Below are 13,013 nucleotides of genomic sequence, written 5' to 3'. Positions count from 1 at the left end.
ACGTCAGGCATACTGTCAGTACCCCTTGCCACCACCTCGCCGCACTCACCGCGGAAACCCCGCACTTCATTTAGCGCAACTGTCAGTGCATACCGTGCCTCGCTTACACCGAGGTACACAGCTGCGACCAGGCCGGTGTCTCCTCCATGGTGTTTGTGCCATGCTGAAGTACACCTCATAACTCCAGGACTTCAGAAAAAGTCAGATCTACTACCGTCAGCACTAAAACAATTGAGCTTACTCCTGTTGTACGAGAGATGCAGCAGCCACGTAAACATCTATACTGACCGATTGACTGCATCGACGAGTTCTGGTGGTGCTGTGTTTATAACGACGAGAGGAATAACACTGCGATTCAAGACTTCACATGTCACCACATCCAAGGCTGCAGAACTCACAGCTCTGCGCAGTGCGCTTTAATTTACTGACACAGAGAGTTCTGCTACATGGGCCATGTTTTTCGACTCGGTAGTGGCTTTACACACCATGCCGTCGGTTCTCCGACGTGCAGCTCAACGTACGAAATTTTCGAACTTCACCACGACGTCAAGGTTTTCAGTATGGATTACCAACGTGCCCAACGTACCGGCCTTATGATACGTATCCCACAGATCTTGTGCCTTTGGGGATCTGAACAAATATACTGATCAGGACCAAATACAGCTGATGTTATAGGTTTGTACCTCCATGCTACAGTCCGGTGGATGACAATTTTCCTCTATCATGCTGTGCAAGTCTCTCTCATCTTGTTGCCACAAATTATGGCGCCAGCACTTGGATTTACTGGGTGATTCGTATCGAAGCCGATCTTGCGGCCAGAACTAACGACGGCAACGTGTTGCCTAACTGACACCCCGTGACTTGTTAAGTACGGCCAGCGTAACACTGGGGTTGTTTGCTTATCATCGTGGGCGAGGTCTGTGCTACGCGTTGCTTCTCGCATTGCTACGCAGTCGCCAAGAATCGTCGCGCTCTTCCCACATGTCGTCTTTTTTTGTGTGTGCAGAGAACGCCGTGACGTCCGTGGTGCAGCTGATCAAGGAAGAGTGCCGGAAGCGAGACGCCCTCGAGGCGTCGCCATATTCGGGTTCGTGTGCAGCGCCTTTTTCAAACAGTGGACGTTTCTGGCAAACGTACGCAGGTTATATGCGGTAGATAGCACGCGCTATATATACCGCAAGGATGCTACACGCGTGAGGCTCCCAACGCTTACGAATTATCAAAGTTCAGAGGAGTACAGAAGTGGCTGCGAATGCCCACGCGGTTCTGGCAACCGTCAAAACGTAAATTTGGTGTCGACCAAATTAGGCAAGCTCTATTCATTGAACATTAAGCGCCGTTCTCAGAGTTGGCTGAACAGCTTTCCGTTCACTTGCGGTCTCTCATGTTCAAGATCAGCACGACCTTTCCGTGCAGCTAGTTGCGTCCGAGTGCGCAGTGCACCTTCCCCGAACTCACGCACCTCCTTCAGGTGCTCGTCACGCTTTAGCGTACTGCGCATACGCGCTTCCCATCCTGCTAGCTTAGGCACAAAAAGTGCTTGCGTACGTGCGGCTAAATCTTTTGATGCTGTGATGAAAGTTTTTGTGATCTGCCTGCGGTTTACCTTTGCCTGTCGAAGTTATTACCAAAGCTTACTGATCTGTATGCGGATGAACGGCGATTGTGACCACTATCGTTCAATTTCAACTGTATGATTATTGGTTGTCGGCAATTGGCTGAAACCAATGGAAGCGGACACGACGAAACAACCTCGTTAGCAGGCACATTTGTCATTAACATTATTTGAGCACCACACAGTTGTCCAGTAAGTTTACAAATTGAGCAGCTCATAAACATCATGAATTCCAGCTAACATTCATCGCTATATTAGCGCGGAACATCATGCTAGTTATTATGCCACGCAGTTAGAGAAACCACCGTGGCAACTGGTGCTTAGAAAATGCGGCCATTGGTCGAGTAATTATTGCGGAAAACACTAAAATGATACTTTTTTCGTCTGTATATTTTATATGCTGTAATTAACCTCGACTGTATTAATAAATTGAATTGATTGATTGATTGATTGATTGATTGATTGATTGATTGATTGATTGATTGATTGATTGATTGATTGATTGATTGATTGATTGATTGATATAGTAGGCAAGACCTCTAACACTTCCAATTTTATATCTCTGTTTTTTTTTACCTAAAGTAATTTCAAAAGGATTGCTCGTACAGGTATATTGTCACGCTTCCTACGGAAAATACGCTTTCTGGTTTGTTTTGCACTGTTTTTCTTCGTTAGTTATACTGAAGTGTCTTTTACTCTACAGTGACTAAATTAGGTCGCTCACGTTTAAAGCGCACCACTCTCTTAATAGAGTAGGTATCAGTCAAATGCAGGCGTTATAGTTGCGGGACGTTATTTTCTGACCACCGGTTTTTGAGATGGTTTCACGCACGAATGAGGGAACATCCAACGTGGTGCTTTAGCGCAGAAATGTGCAGTACTAGATGTTGCGGTGTTGTTCCCCCCGCTCGTCCAGTCAATTTAAGTAAATCATCATGGCGGGATAATGATGCTGGTGAGGAGTATGCCCACCCACAGATTTCATTCCACGCGTCCGCATGCGCTTACTTAGCAGCTGCGAAACTATCTGTAAATCCTGTGTTTCAAAATGCGGACACACAGTGATTGGCGATCAGCGTAGGGGTCCGCCGAATTCCGCATCCCCTATGGACAGCAAAAGTGACTGCAAAACGCCGCGTGTTTTTTTAGCACAATAACAAAATAACATCTCGGCACGAACAAGTAAACAACATTTTTAATCAGCACCGTCCTTAAGTCACGTTAGGCATTTCAAGCAATGATTATTAGCCGCCGATGGGTGACGACGAGTTTCATTTCGTTGCTCAGTGGTGGCGCGTCGGTCAGTTAATGTTTCACGGGAAGTCACTCAATAGCATTCCCAGCTGCGGAACTGTTATGATTGAAGAACTGTGTTCACTCTATAAATCGGCAATTGGAACGAGACACCTTGAAGTGGTGATCGATCGACAATATAACAACTCTATTTCTCTCACTCAGTCTTAACACGTGGTCTATGGGGCTAGCTCGTACAAACCACATATGCCTAACAACTGCGGAAAGAAAAAAATAAAATGCATCGTCATTTGCAGACGCTGCACCTTCTAGAATGGCATGCTATAGTAGTAAACGAAAAGAAAGGGGTTAATCGAGGGGCCCGATTTTTATTATTCATATCATATGAAGCCAACAAACAGCTGTCAGTGCTTTTTGGCTTCTTGTGATAAGCTTTAGTGGTGTGGCTTTGCGTCCGCAGCGGCGATGTAGGCCTATACAAACTCGCAACCACTTTGTTTGCCTACTCCCGTATACTCTTCTCATTTATATCCTTGTCGTTTCAGAAACGCAAACCTTCGACCACTCTTTGGATCCTTCGAGCATATTCACACTTAGCAAAGGTAAGCAATGCCACACTGTGAACTATCAGTCCCAGCTGTTTCTCGTGCGTCGGCTGCCCACATTACGGTTAGAGCAACTAAAAGCGGTCTCTGAGAATTTCGGCATTGCAGTTGTCACGGGGAAAACAAAAGCGTTGTCTTTAAGTCTTCATAGCGAGTTTTATGCTATAAATATAAACGGAGCAGCGATTTAGCGTTCCGTGACTTCCTAGTTATCAATTAAATCTGCTTGAGCTTTCGAACTGCTGCATTATAAATGTAGGAGTTCTTTCCGTGGCAGTGCAGCCTAAAATTTCTACTGCTTTGTGTTTTATTTGTGCGGCTGAAAGAGCAACATTTTTTGCGTTTATGTTCTAAGGCCTGACAATCTGGACAACACGAGTCACCTTCGTTTTTTTTTTCATTTAACACCTTATTTGTCTATACTGGTTAAATACTTCAAACAAAATTACTTGCTTACGCACGCGCGTTAAAACAGAAAAATAAATGTTATGCTTCTTTAATCAAATAAAGAACTATTAGAATATGAGGATGCTTATGCAAATGAAGCAACCATATGTCACAAGGAAGAAGAGAGGGGGAAAAGAAACTTGCATAAAGAATGCCTCCACCTCTTGTTTTTGCTCTTTCACAGATGAGCTACGGGACGTACTGCTGAGAGAAGCACAAGCCAGGAAAAAAGTGGAAAGAGAGTGTCGCCTCATGCGAGGTAACCTGTTTACATTTAATACTTTATTGTTCATAAATATTGATAACAGCGGGTGAAGGAGTTATAATAAGTCTAGAAGAAAAAAAGAACTCTGCATAGGATCCTCTTTTCAACCGAAACTCCAGAAATTGTGAGCTTGATCCTTTTTATTTATTTCTTCAAAAGAGCTCCGCCATTCTAAGTTAAACAATAATGCAAAGCTCGTTAACTTGAACCATCCTTGCTTACTGAATACAAAAGAAAGCAAGTCAACCAAGACAACGAAAATATGTTCAAGGTACTCAAAAACCAGAAGAAAGGCAACAAGAGGAATAAATAGGCAGAAGTAAAAACAACTCAGTCGGCGAACCACGAAATGGTGCCCAGCAGACTGCGTCGTGGTGCGTTGCTACCAGTTCATTTATCTATTCAGTGAACTACCGTTAATCGCAGCAACTCTCGAAGCCGCTCGCACGTACATAGGTTAGGGTGCCTCGATGCCTGCCCGCCGCGCCGCCGTTCAGGGTGGTGACAGCCCCGCGGCGCCGCCATATTGGTTTGAAGAAGCGCCTCGCGCGTCCGCCGAGCTATCGTTGCAGAGGGCAGGATTCTCACCAATCGCATCGGAAGCTGAAAATTTCTGGCATGTGTGGAATTATGCTTTCGGGCTGAAATACAGAGCTCATATTCTGTTGTAAAAAAGCACAGTAGTCATGTTGGCAGAGCGCTGCGGTGTTACAAGGAGAGGCGATTGGCGAGTCGGAATGTTAATTGAGTTTTCACTGTCGCAATATTATTTCGTTTGGACGGTGGAAAATTTTTTGACAAAACCGTTTGAGAAATTACACAACGCTTATCTGTTCACGTGTTGGTAGGCTCCCTCGAAACTTTGAAGCACATGTTTCGTTTGCTGCGTTTAACAGCAGTTCACGGCCTTATATCACAGAGTCCCAGCCGTAACACAGACGCAACACTAATTTTAAAGATGTTCTTGTGCACGCCAAACTACAGAAAAAGAAGAAGTTGGGAACCAATCCCTGTGGTCGCCCCAGGTGCTCCACATGCAAACACATTCAATCCACTACTACAGTAAAAAGTACAGCGTCGAATTACACACACAAGGTAACTTCGGCTTTCACCTGCACATCAAGCAATGTAGTCTACTGTCTAGAATGCGCCGCTTGTAGCAAACAATACATAGGTGAGACCGGACAACAAATCAATACAAGACTCAATGGTCACCGCGCGGACACAAAACACAATTTACCCAAAGCAGTAGCCAGCCACTTTAATGAACATGGACATATGTTTGACAAAGCAAGGCTCTATATACTACAAACAAATTTCCGTTCCCCTCGCGAAAGGAAGTACACGGAATCATACCTCATACACAAGTTTAATTGCCTACACCCGACAGGAATTAATTTGGCACGCGGCAACTTAGAATCTTTAAAAGCTGTAACTTAAATCTGAAACTCTCATATCATCAACCAATACACAAAACACATTAGGCCACCAGCCAACTTTAATTCTTAACCTCACCTACTCTTTCATTTCGGAGGAAAAAAGGGGAGGGAGGAGGGAAAAGAAAAAAAAGAAAAAAAATTTCCTGCCTACTACTCAATTTAATGTACTCTTTCAGGATTTTACGTCTATACCAAGTGTACGATCCCCTCCTTCCATGTACACGTGCCCGTGCCCGCCTCTGCACGCGTCACCCTCCTGTTTGCTATACCGATTTCGCCCCCCCCCCTTCCTCCTGCCCCCCTTTTTTAGTCCTTTTTTTTTGAAACCCCCTCGACAACACATTCCGAAGTCAATATGCCTTTTTCGGCGCCTCAACCCAGAGTATCGCCTTCTGGATGCCGCCGTAACGACACCTACGTTAAGCGCGTGGGGCAGTGCCCCTTGAAAGACCATGCCGCTGCCTTTCAGTCTCCCCACACATTGCACCGCAGACTCCTCGTCGCCACCTTAACTATTTCAAAATTACTCGACCTATTGCTTGACCGGCCGTTCTAATGCCTCAAAAACATGCCGCCAACGACTCCCCCTGAATTACTCCTAACCTTTCGCATCCCCAACACGCTCCCAAGCCCCCGTATTGCTTAAAGATTTCATTTTTCTCTTTCTTTTCCTTTCACCCCCCCCCCCTTTGTTGTGTCTTGGTACGGCCCTGGCTCCCCGCTCCTTTTTTTCCTTTTTCCCCTTTTTTCTGCTTCTATTTCTTTTCTTTCCTCTCCGCGTGCCCACTCTCACGCTCTTGTCCCTTCGTCTTGAGAATGAGGCTCACAGACGTCGGACGACAGCGCCTGTTCCCTCTTGTAATCTCTCTCTTTAAAACCAGCCGCCAGCGACAACACCCGCACGTGACGTCACTGCACTAACCCTTTAAAACTAACACGCCGAGGATGACGAGGCCGCCTTTGACGAAGATAGGTCCACCTATCGAAACGTTGGCCAGCCTGTCTGAGGTACTTCAACCCTGTTTAAAAAATTTTATACCACAGTGTGCCATTCCATCTGCCAGCCCCTTTCTTGTTTTTGGACGATAAGAATACTGTTACACTGCAAGAGCGTGTGCGAAAATGTTTTCAATGTCGGTTGCTCACGAGAGCACGAAAATGCCGCCTCACCAACTCGTCGACCGCACGGGAGACACGAGCAGCGGGCAGCAACGTCGAACCAATATGGCGGCGCGTCTGCCGAACGGCGGCGCGGAGCGGTACAAAGGCTGTCACCACCCTGAACGGCGGCGCGGCGGGCAGGCATCGAGGCACCCTAACATAGGTGGCCGTGCTGCGCCCCCTGGCGGCAACTAAAGAGCACAAAACCGAGGGTCGCCGGCCGTCGTCGCCACAAGCACAGCGTGCTCGCCTCTGGAGGCTACTGTGTACTATCGGCCTCATTCGCTCTGCACACACTGCCGACGTGTGCTAGGCCGTTGTGTATACGCGAGGTTGCGCGCATCCACAAAGAAAGAAAGAGCAGCATACTCCAAGGCCCGGCTCGCGGCGCCGATATTCAGCTCGCGTGCCGCACACTGTTAAACACGCGACAACCGTGCCGCACTCCTGACGCGGCACTCATTAGCCGGAGTGTTTTTTCCTGCCCCCCTCCGCCGTGCAGCTCGGCGTACGCGGGACCACCACGCGGTTGCGCCAACGCGTGCCGGCGAGTTTTGCATCAACACTCGGTGTTGAAGGCGCGCACCGCAACCGAATCCCTCCGCGCAGTTGGCACGAAAAAAAAAAAAAAGACATACTTACCGCGCAGCACAATAGCGACGACTATGTATAGCTTCCTCGCCGAACCATTACGCTCCCTCCACTACTGACACTTCAGCTTCGCAGTAAGCACCGTCTAACGCTATCGGCAGAAACAAACAGGTGATGCGACAGCAGTAGGCTAATAGTAATAGGCAGGCCATAAAACATATCAAAGCTGCGGACGATGAGCGGTGCAGACGTCGCGGTTCCGAATTGACGTTGAGCACTTGTGACGAAACAAGAACACGTTAAAGACTTCGCCTTTTGTCGTCCAAGTAGAGGTGATTGAATGAGCTCTGGCCGATGAGACTTTCCAAGGGCCTCTCGGAGTATCTTAATTCAATGTGCAGTGTTTGAGTCAACTGGAGCCATGGCGTAGCCTGTTCAGTTACGTGGTTTTACGTGCCAAAACCACTGTCTCATTATGAGGCACGCCGTAGTGTGGGACTCTGGAAATTTGGACCATCCGGCGTTCCTTAACGTGCACCTAAATCTAAGTACGCGGCTTAAACACAGCATTTCCTCGTATACGTAGTTAAAACATAGCATATCTTATACCGCGGATGCAAAAATTCCGAGGATATCAAAGCACTTATGAGTTGTGAATACGAAGGCATTAATGTCCAAATGAACGTCGTTAAGAGGTTCTCACTACCGCCAAAGTTATTACTCTAAAATTTGTTTGTTTTTATACATTAATTTCTTCATGGCGATTACCGAGGCGCAGTTGGAACGCAGGCTAGAGCTTGCGCGGACAAGGAAGGCGCGGTTAAGACAGGCTTCCGAGAGCAAGGGTGACGTGATGTCCCAGCGATGCCCTCTCCCTTAACGCAACACCCGGCGCGCCAGCGCTGCAGCAGGTGTTCCCTTTCGCCCATTCTGCTCCGTCGTGGCGGTCATGTGACGTGGCTTCGCAGCCAATGGGGTCATTTTGCTGCTACAGACTCCGGCTTTTTCGCTTATTTGATGATTTCACGTCAATATTGTTTACTGTGCAACTCGTGGCATTTCTTTAAGACGCCGCCACCTAGCTACCGCATATAGTGTACGCGCTTTGTTCGTGCTCGTATGTTTTTCTCTCTATCTCCACCTCCCACTCTCTTTCTCTTCTTATGCCTCTTAACCCTTCCCCCCGTGCAGGGTAGCCAACCGGGACTACCTCTGGTTAACCTCCCTGCCCTTTCTCTGTATTCTTTTCACTCTTTCTTATTATAAGTTCAACTGCCTACATGGTTGATAAGCTTGAGCAACTCACAGTCAGTAATTTTTGATATGCACCCAGCTGTCTAGTAAGGTTGATTAACTAATTTATTCAGCACGAGCTTAAACGCAAGTTCTCTTTATTTAAAGAGCGTCGAGCTTGCTGAAAACAATAGTAGTAGTTCTATTGAGAAAGAAAGAGGTGGCAGCAGGCAGGTGTTTCCGGCATCAAAATGTGGGACTCGATTCGGGAAGGTACATAACGACGAGCAGTGCTCACGCTTGAGGCTAAGTCACACTAGCTGCAGCAAATGTAGCAAATGATATAATAAATTATAGCATTTCAACAGCACCCAAACGAGTATTCAGCATTAGTGACGAAGTGCTTGTTTGGTTTTACTTTCTGCTTGCGTTCATAGAAAAAACTGCGTAATCTCCTTTGGCCACTTTCGGGGATACTTACACTGTTGCTTGACGTAGCGTGCGGAACGACCATTCACTGGCGCAACGAGCATTCTGCCTCTCTGGCGTAACGCTGAAAGTTATATCTCCGAAATTGCATCAATCGATTGAGAATAAGTTATGTGTAGTGACGTCATCAATGTCGACAACGTGTTCTAAAGCTGCGCTTTATCGCGATTCGTTGAGTTCCAGCTGCGCTGTGGAAGCCGCGTATAGCAAGAGAATGCGGCGCATGTGTGGTGTCACGTGAGCACTCTCTATACCGCTCTAAGCTGCAGAGAAGCAAATAAACGTAGCTCAGACAGGACAATAAGCATGCACGGTTCTGTGAGTGAACTCCTTCCACGTTCGTCTTGTTCTTGCAGAAACGTTCGAGGAGCAAGTGCAGAAAGAGGTCGCGTACCGCGAAGAACTCACCAAGCAGTTGCAAGTCGTGCGAGGTGAGTGAGAAACATGCTTTCTTAGTCTTCTCTAGGTCAACCGTTCCCTCCCCAAGCGTAGAGAGAGAAAAATAGAAGACAGAAAACGCAGGGAGGTTAACCAGACGCACGTCCGGTTTCCTAGGTCAGCAAACAAGGAGTGACCTGATCTTTCTGCCTTTCCTCTTCCGTCTCAATTCCTTCCTCGCTATCAACCATGATAAATATTGATAAACATAGTGCGTAGAAATAGTGCGTGGGAGAACCTACTCACATTTCCTCATTTTATTGCTTTAGACGCCCTGTGCCAGGAACTGGACCAGGAACGGAAGGCTAGATTCGCTGTTCAAGCCAAGCTGAAAGGTATGACCAGCACGTGAAGTTTCATCGCTTGACACTCCAAAAATTTATGGTTCCCGAGCGAAAGACCAGGCCGTGTCCTCGTATGCAACTTTCTCGGAGACATGGCTACCGTCTTGACACTACAATCGTAATGAACGTCAATTACAGCCTTTCTAAACACTAAATATTAAGCTTATGGGGCGCCTCTCATCGGCTTGCGGGAGAACTGGCCATGACCCGTAGCACGATCCGAGCTCTCGTGCGGGCGCTCGGAGCGTCCAGCGATGAGAGCTAGTCTCTTCGCAGGAAGAAAATTAAACCTTGCTTGTTGTGGTCTTAGTGTCTTTCTTGCAGGCCACGGCGAGTCTGAGAACCCACGTTTTCACAAGCTTAAGCATCGGCAATATTATCAGGCGGTCGCAGAGGAACAGACAACGGCGTCTAAGCGAGGAATCGCACCATGGAGTTAAAGCTGTGAACGTGAGACGTCACTGGACTCCAACAAACGAGTCATGCAGTACATTCTTATGCAGGGTTAATGCAACAATTCAATTTTGATTCTATTCCGTTCCTCTCCTTGTCTGCTCACCGATAGCCCCCCCCCCCTCCCCCCCAAATTGTCACCAGGATCGGCCGATTCTGAACGGTCGGCGATAAGAAAAAACATAATCGAGCAAAATGAATTCACACATTACACCGGTTATGCTTATATAGTCAGTCAACAGCCTTGATTCTTGTTCGTTCTCTTCCTCACACAGAGCTTTCCCTGCACTACCAGCAGATGCAGCAGCGAAGCATTATTGCCGGTAAGCAGTGGAGCTGGCAATGCTTACGTCCGCGAGCTGAACCCAGGCGGCAGTTGTCCCTGACAGCCCGTCTTCTCCCGCGTTCCGCAGACACGCACGACACGATGCAGCATCTCGCGTGCAAGATGCTGGGCGCCAGGCACTGCGCCGAGTGCAGCTACAAGGCGGAGTGACGGAGCCAAGGCCTCGCGCAAGACTTCATCGCGACAGAGCTGCAACGATGATGGACTGCGACCCGCTTGTGCCGATCGCTGCAGCGGTGGTCGACGACAGCAGCACGATGCCAGCGTGTGCCATCGCTCCCGCACTTCGCATTGGAGGAGAACGCTGCGCGGCGTGGTCCGCTTCCGAGCGGCCATTCAAGTCGCGTACTGTCCGTCGTGGCTGCGTTATGAGCGCCCTATCCTGACCCTCAAGATGAACGTGCACGCTTTATTCAGTGTCGGGCACCTAAACAAACAAAAGCGTGCCACACATTTAGTTTTATCCTCGGGCCAACTTAGAGACGAGGCTGTAGAGACAAGCTCAGTTCAAACGCGTCAACACGTCCCGTAATGTTAGCCCTTCTCTCTATTTTTTGGCCTTTGTTCAACATTGATGAATTTGCAGTGGTTACCATGTCCCGGTATTCATAAAGCACGCGCAACCAGTAAATCTAAGTGGCATACTGGCTTGCTCCAGCAGTGTGTCGACGCACTTAGCTTTGCCGTGTGGACCCCGACTCAATACACAGGAAAGATAAACACGTTTACAAAACAACCAACTATACGGCTAACAAGCATAACTCCTTGCTCCTATCGCCTCTTTGGCTCGAACCTTGACGGCACGGTGATTCTGTGTCCGAACGGAGACTATGTCCGAACGCACAGTTCTAGTAGAGTTTGCATCGTGCATTCCTAACGTTTCACAACTAAGGCGCCGGCTCCACGACGACGAAGGTTGCATTGGCGGAAAGCATTAGAAAAAGTTTCTTTTCTCTTGGACGTTCGAAACTTCTATCCATTACGGAGACGACAAGCCAAGCAGAGCTTTCGCCAACCTTTAAAGCTTTCTCAAGTTGCAAAGGTTGACGCCAGTTTGTATGATACGTATTTGATTGCGGGAAACGGCGTTAGCGCAGACGCCTTCGTTGTCCGATAATGTTTTCTCGGATCTGAAAGATATACTGATGGCCAGTGAAATGTGGGTGCGACGTTTGTGATGAAAACGATGATAAAAACGCTGTTGTCATCAGCAACGCTTCTACTGTGTGAGAGAAAAGGGAAAATTGAAGGAAAGGCGTAGGAGCTGGGGTACTGAAAGAGAGAAAGAAGAGGGGGGGCAAAAAAGAAAAAGCGAAGACGAGTTCAGATCAATCAAGCTCTCTGGCCAAAAAGGAGTAGTGTGTCTACTGTCGGGGCGCTCACTGCAGATGTGCTCGTGTGGCTTTCTGAGCCGATGAGGTGTAAGGCCAGGACATTAGCTTTCACTGCGACTATAACTCTTGCAGAAGGGTGCATGTTTGACAGTGCGGGAGTCAAGTTTCAGATTGCGCGCGTTCCTAGAGAGTGAATATGTGAATTAAGAAACGAAAATCCAGGCTATTATGCGTCAGTCACCGATAGACATTTTTCTGGATTTTCGTTTCTACGTGCACATATTCATTCTTTAGGAATGCACGTAATCGGAAAGTTGGCTTAACCGCCGAGCATGCAGGCGGTTAAGCGGCGCACGTCCGTGCGAATACTGTCTTTTACGAGAGGTTTTTCCGAAGCCCTGCATCTGGATCATTGCTTTGACGGCGTCATCGTATTACAGCATTTCCTGGAGTTTTCAAACTCTGCTCATTTAAACATCCCGTTCTTGTAGCTAAAAAAAAAAAGGGTAAGGGCCTCACGTGACATGTGCTTAGAATAGCTCCCAGACTTGCACACACGATCCGCCTGTTGCTTATTTAATTTATATATAGGCACTGTTATCACGTTTTCTTGAGAACGCCGCAACGTGGCAAGCTCGCATGCAACTACGAGGAATAGGAGGCATGTACAGGAGGCGCACGAATTTGCTAGATGCAGACTGCTGAATTTTGACTCTCGCTTCAGCGCTAGCGTATTGTCGGTCAATTCATTAGCAGCAATTAAATGGACAGATGAAATTTCACTTCAATCTTTCAGTTCCTTTTACGGTAAAGAACCATTAGGCAAGCCGCTGAAATTCTTATCGATAGCGATGACTATCCCCGTCTGTACTCCGCCTTCGTGTTTCTCGCCTCCTAATTCTGAAAAATTTATTTCTTAAAATTATTCGTGACTTCGGCATGCTGGAGGATCAAAATGTCAAAGCATGCTAGGCGTCAGGTGTTTCAAGCCAGCGACTG

The 13,013-nt window shown here is 47.6% G+C and overlaps 1 protein-coding gene and 1 long non-coding RNA gene across 3 annotated transcripts in view; one reads left to right on the top strand and one right to left on the bottom strand.

The window, feature by feature from the left end:
• Nucleotides 1-11,940, top strand: part of fuss (SKI family transcriptional corepressor fussel) — a 45,560-nt gene extending 33,620 nt beyond the window's left edge. Inside the window, exons 8-13 of the mRNA XM_070534711.1 lie at nucleotides 1,007-1,087; nucleotides 3,415-3,471; nucleotides 4,106-4,180; nucleotides 9,456-9,530; nucleotides 9,807-9,872; nucleotides 10,610-11,940. Coding sequence (XP_070390812.1) covers nucleotides 1,007-1,087; nucleotides 3,415-3,471; nucleotides 4,106-4,180; nucleotides 9,456-9,530; nucleotides 9,807-9,872; nucleotides 10,610-10,830 — 575 coding nt within the window. The 3' untranslated portion in view covers nucleotides 10,831-11,940. The remainder of the gene's footprint in view (nucleotides 1-1,006; nucleotides 1,088-3,414; nucleotides 3,472-4,105; nucleotides 4,181-9,455; nucleotides 9,531-9,806; nucleotides 9,873-10,609) is intronic.
• Nucleotides 1-13,013, bottom strand: part of LOC135919712 (uncharacterized) — a 103,090-nt gene that overhangs the window by 73,640 nt on the left and 16,437 nt on the right. The window lies entirely within an intron of this gene.

Source organism: Dermacentor albipictus, chromosome 2, assembly GCF_038994185.2.
Source record: "Dermacentor albipictus isolate Rhodes 1998 colony chromosome 2, USDA_Dalb.pri_finalv2, whole genome shotgun sequence".
Lineage (NCBI taxonomy): Eukaryota > Metazoa > Arthropoda > Arachnida > Ixodida > Ixodidae > Dermacentor > Dermacentor albipictus.
Note: the sequence above shows the minus strand (reverse complement) of the source record. Positions and strands in the feature narration are given on the sequence as shown.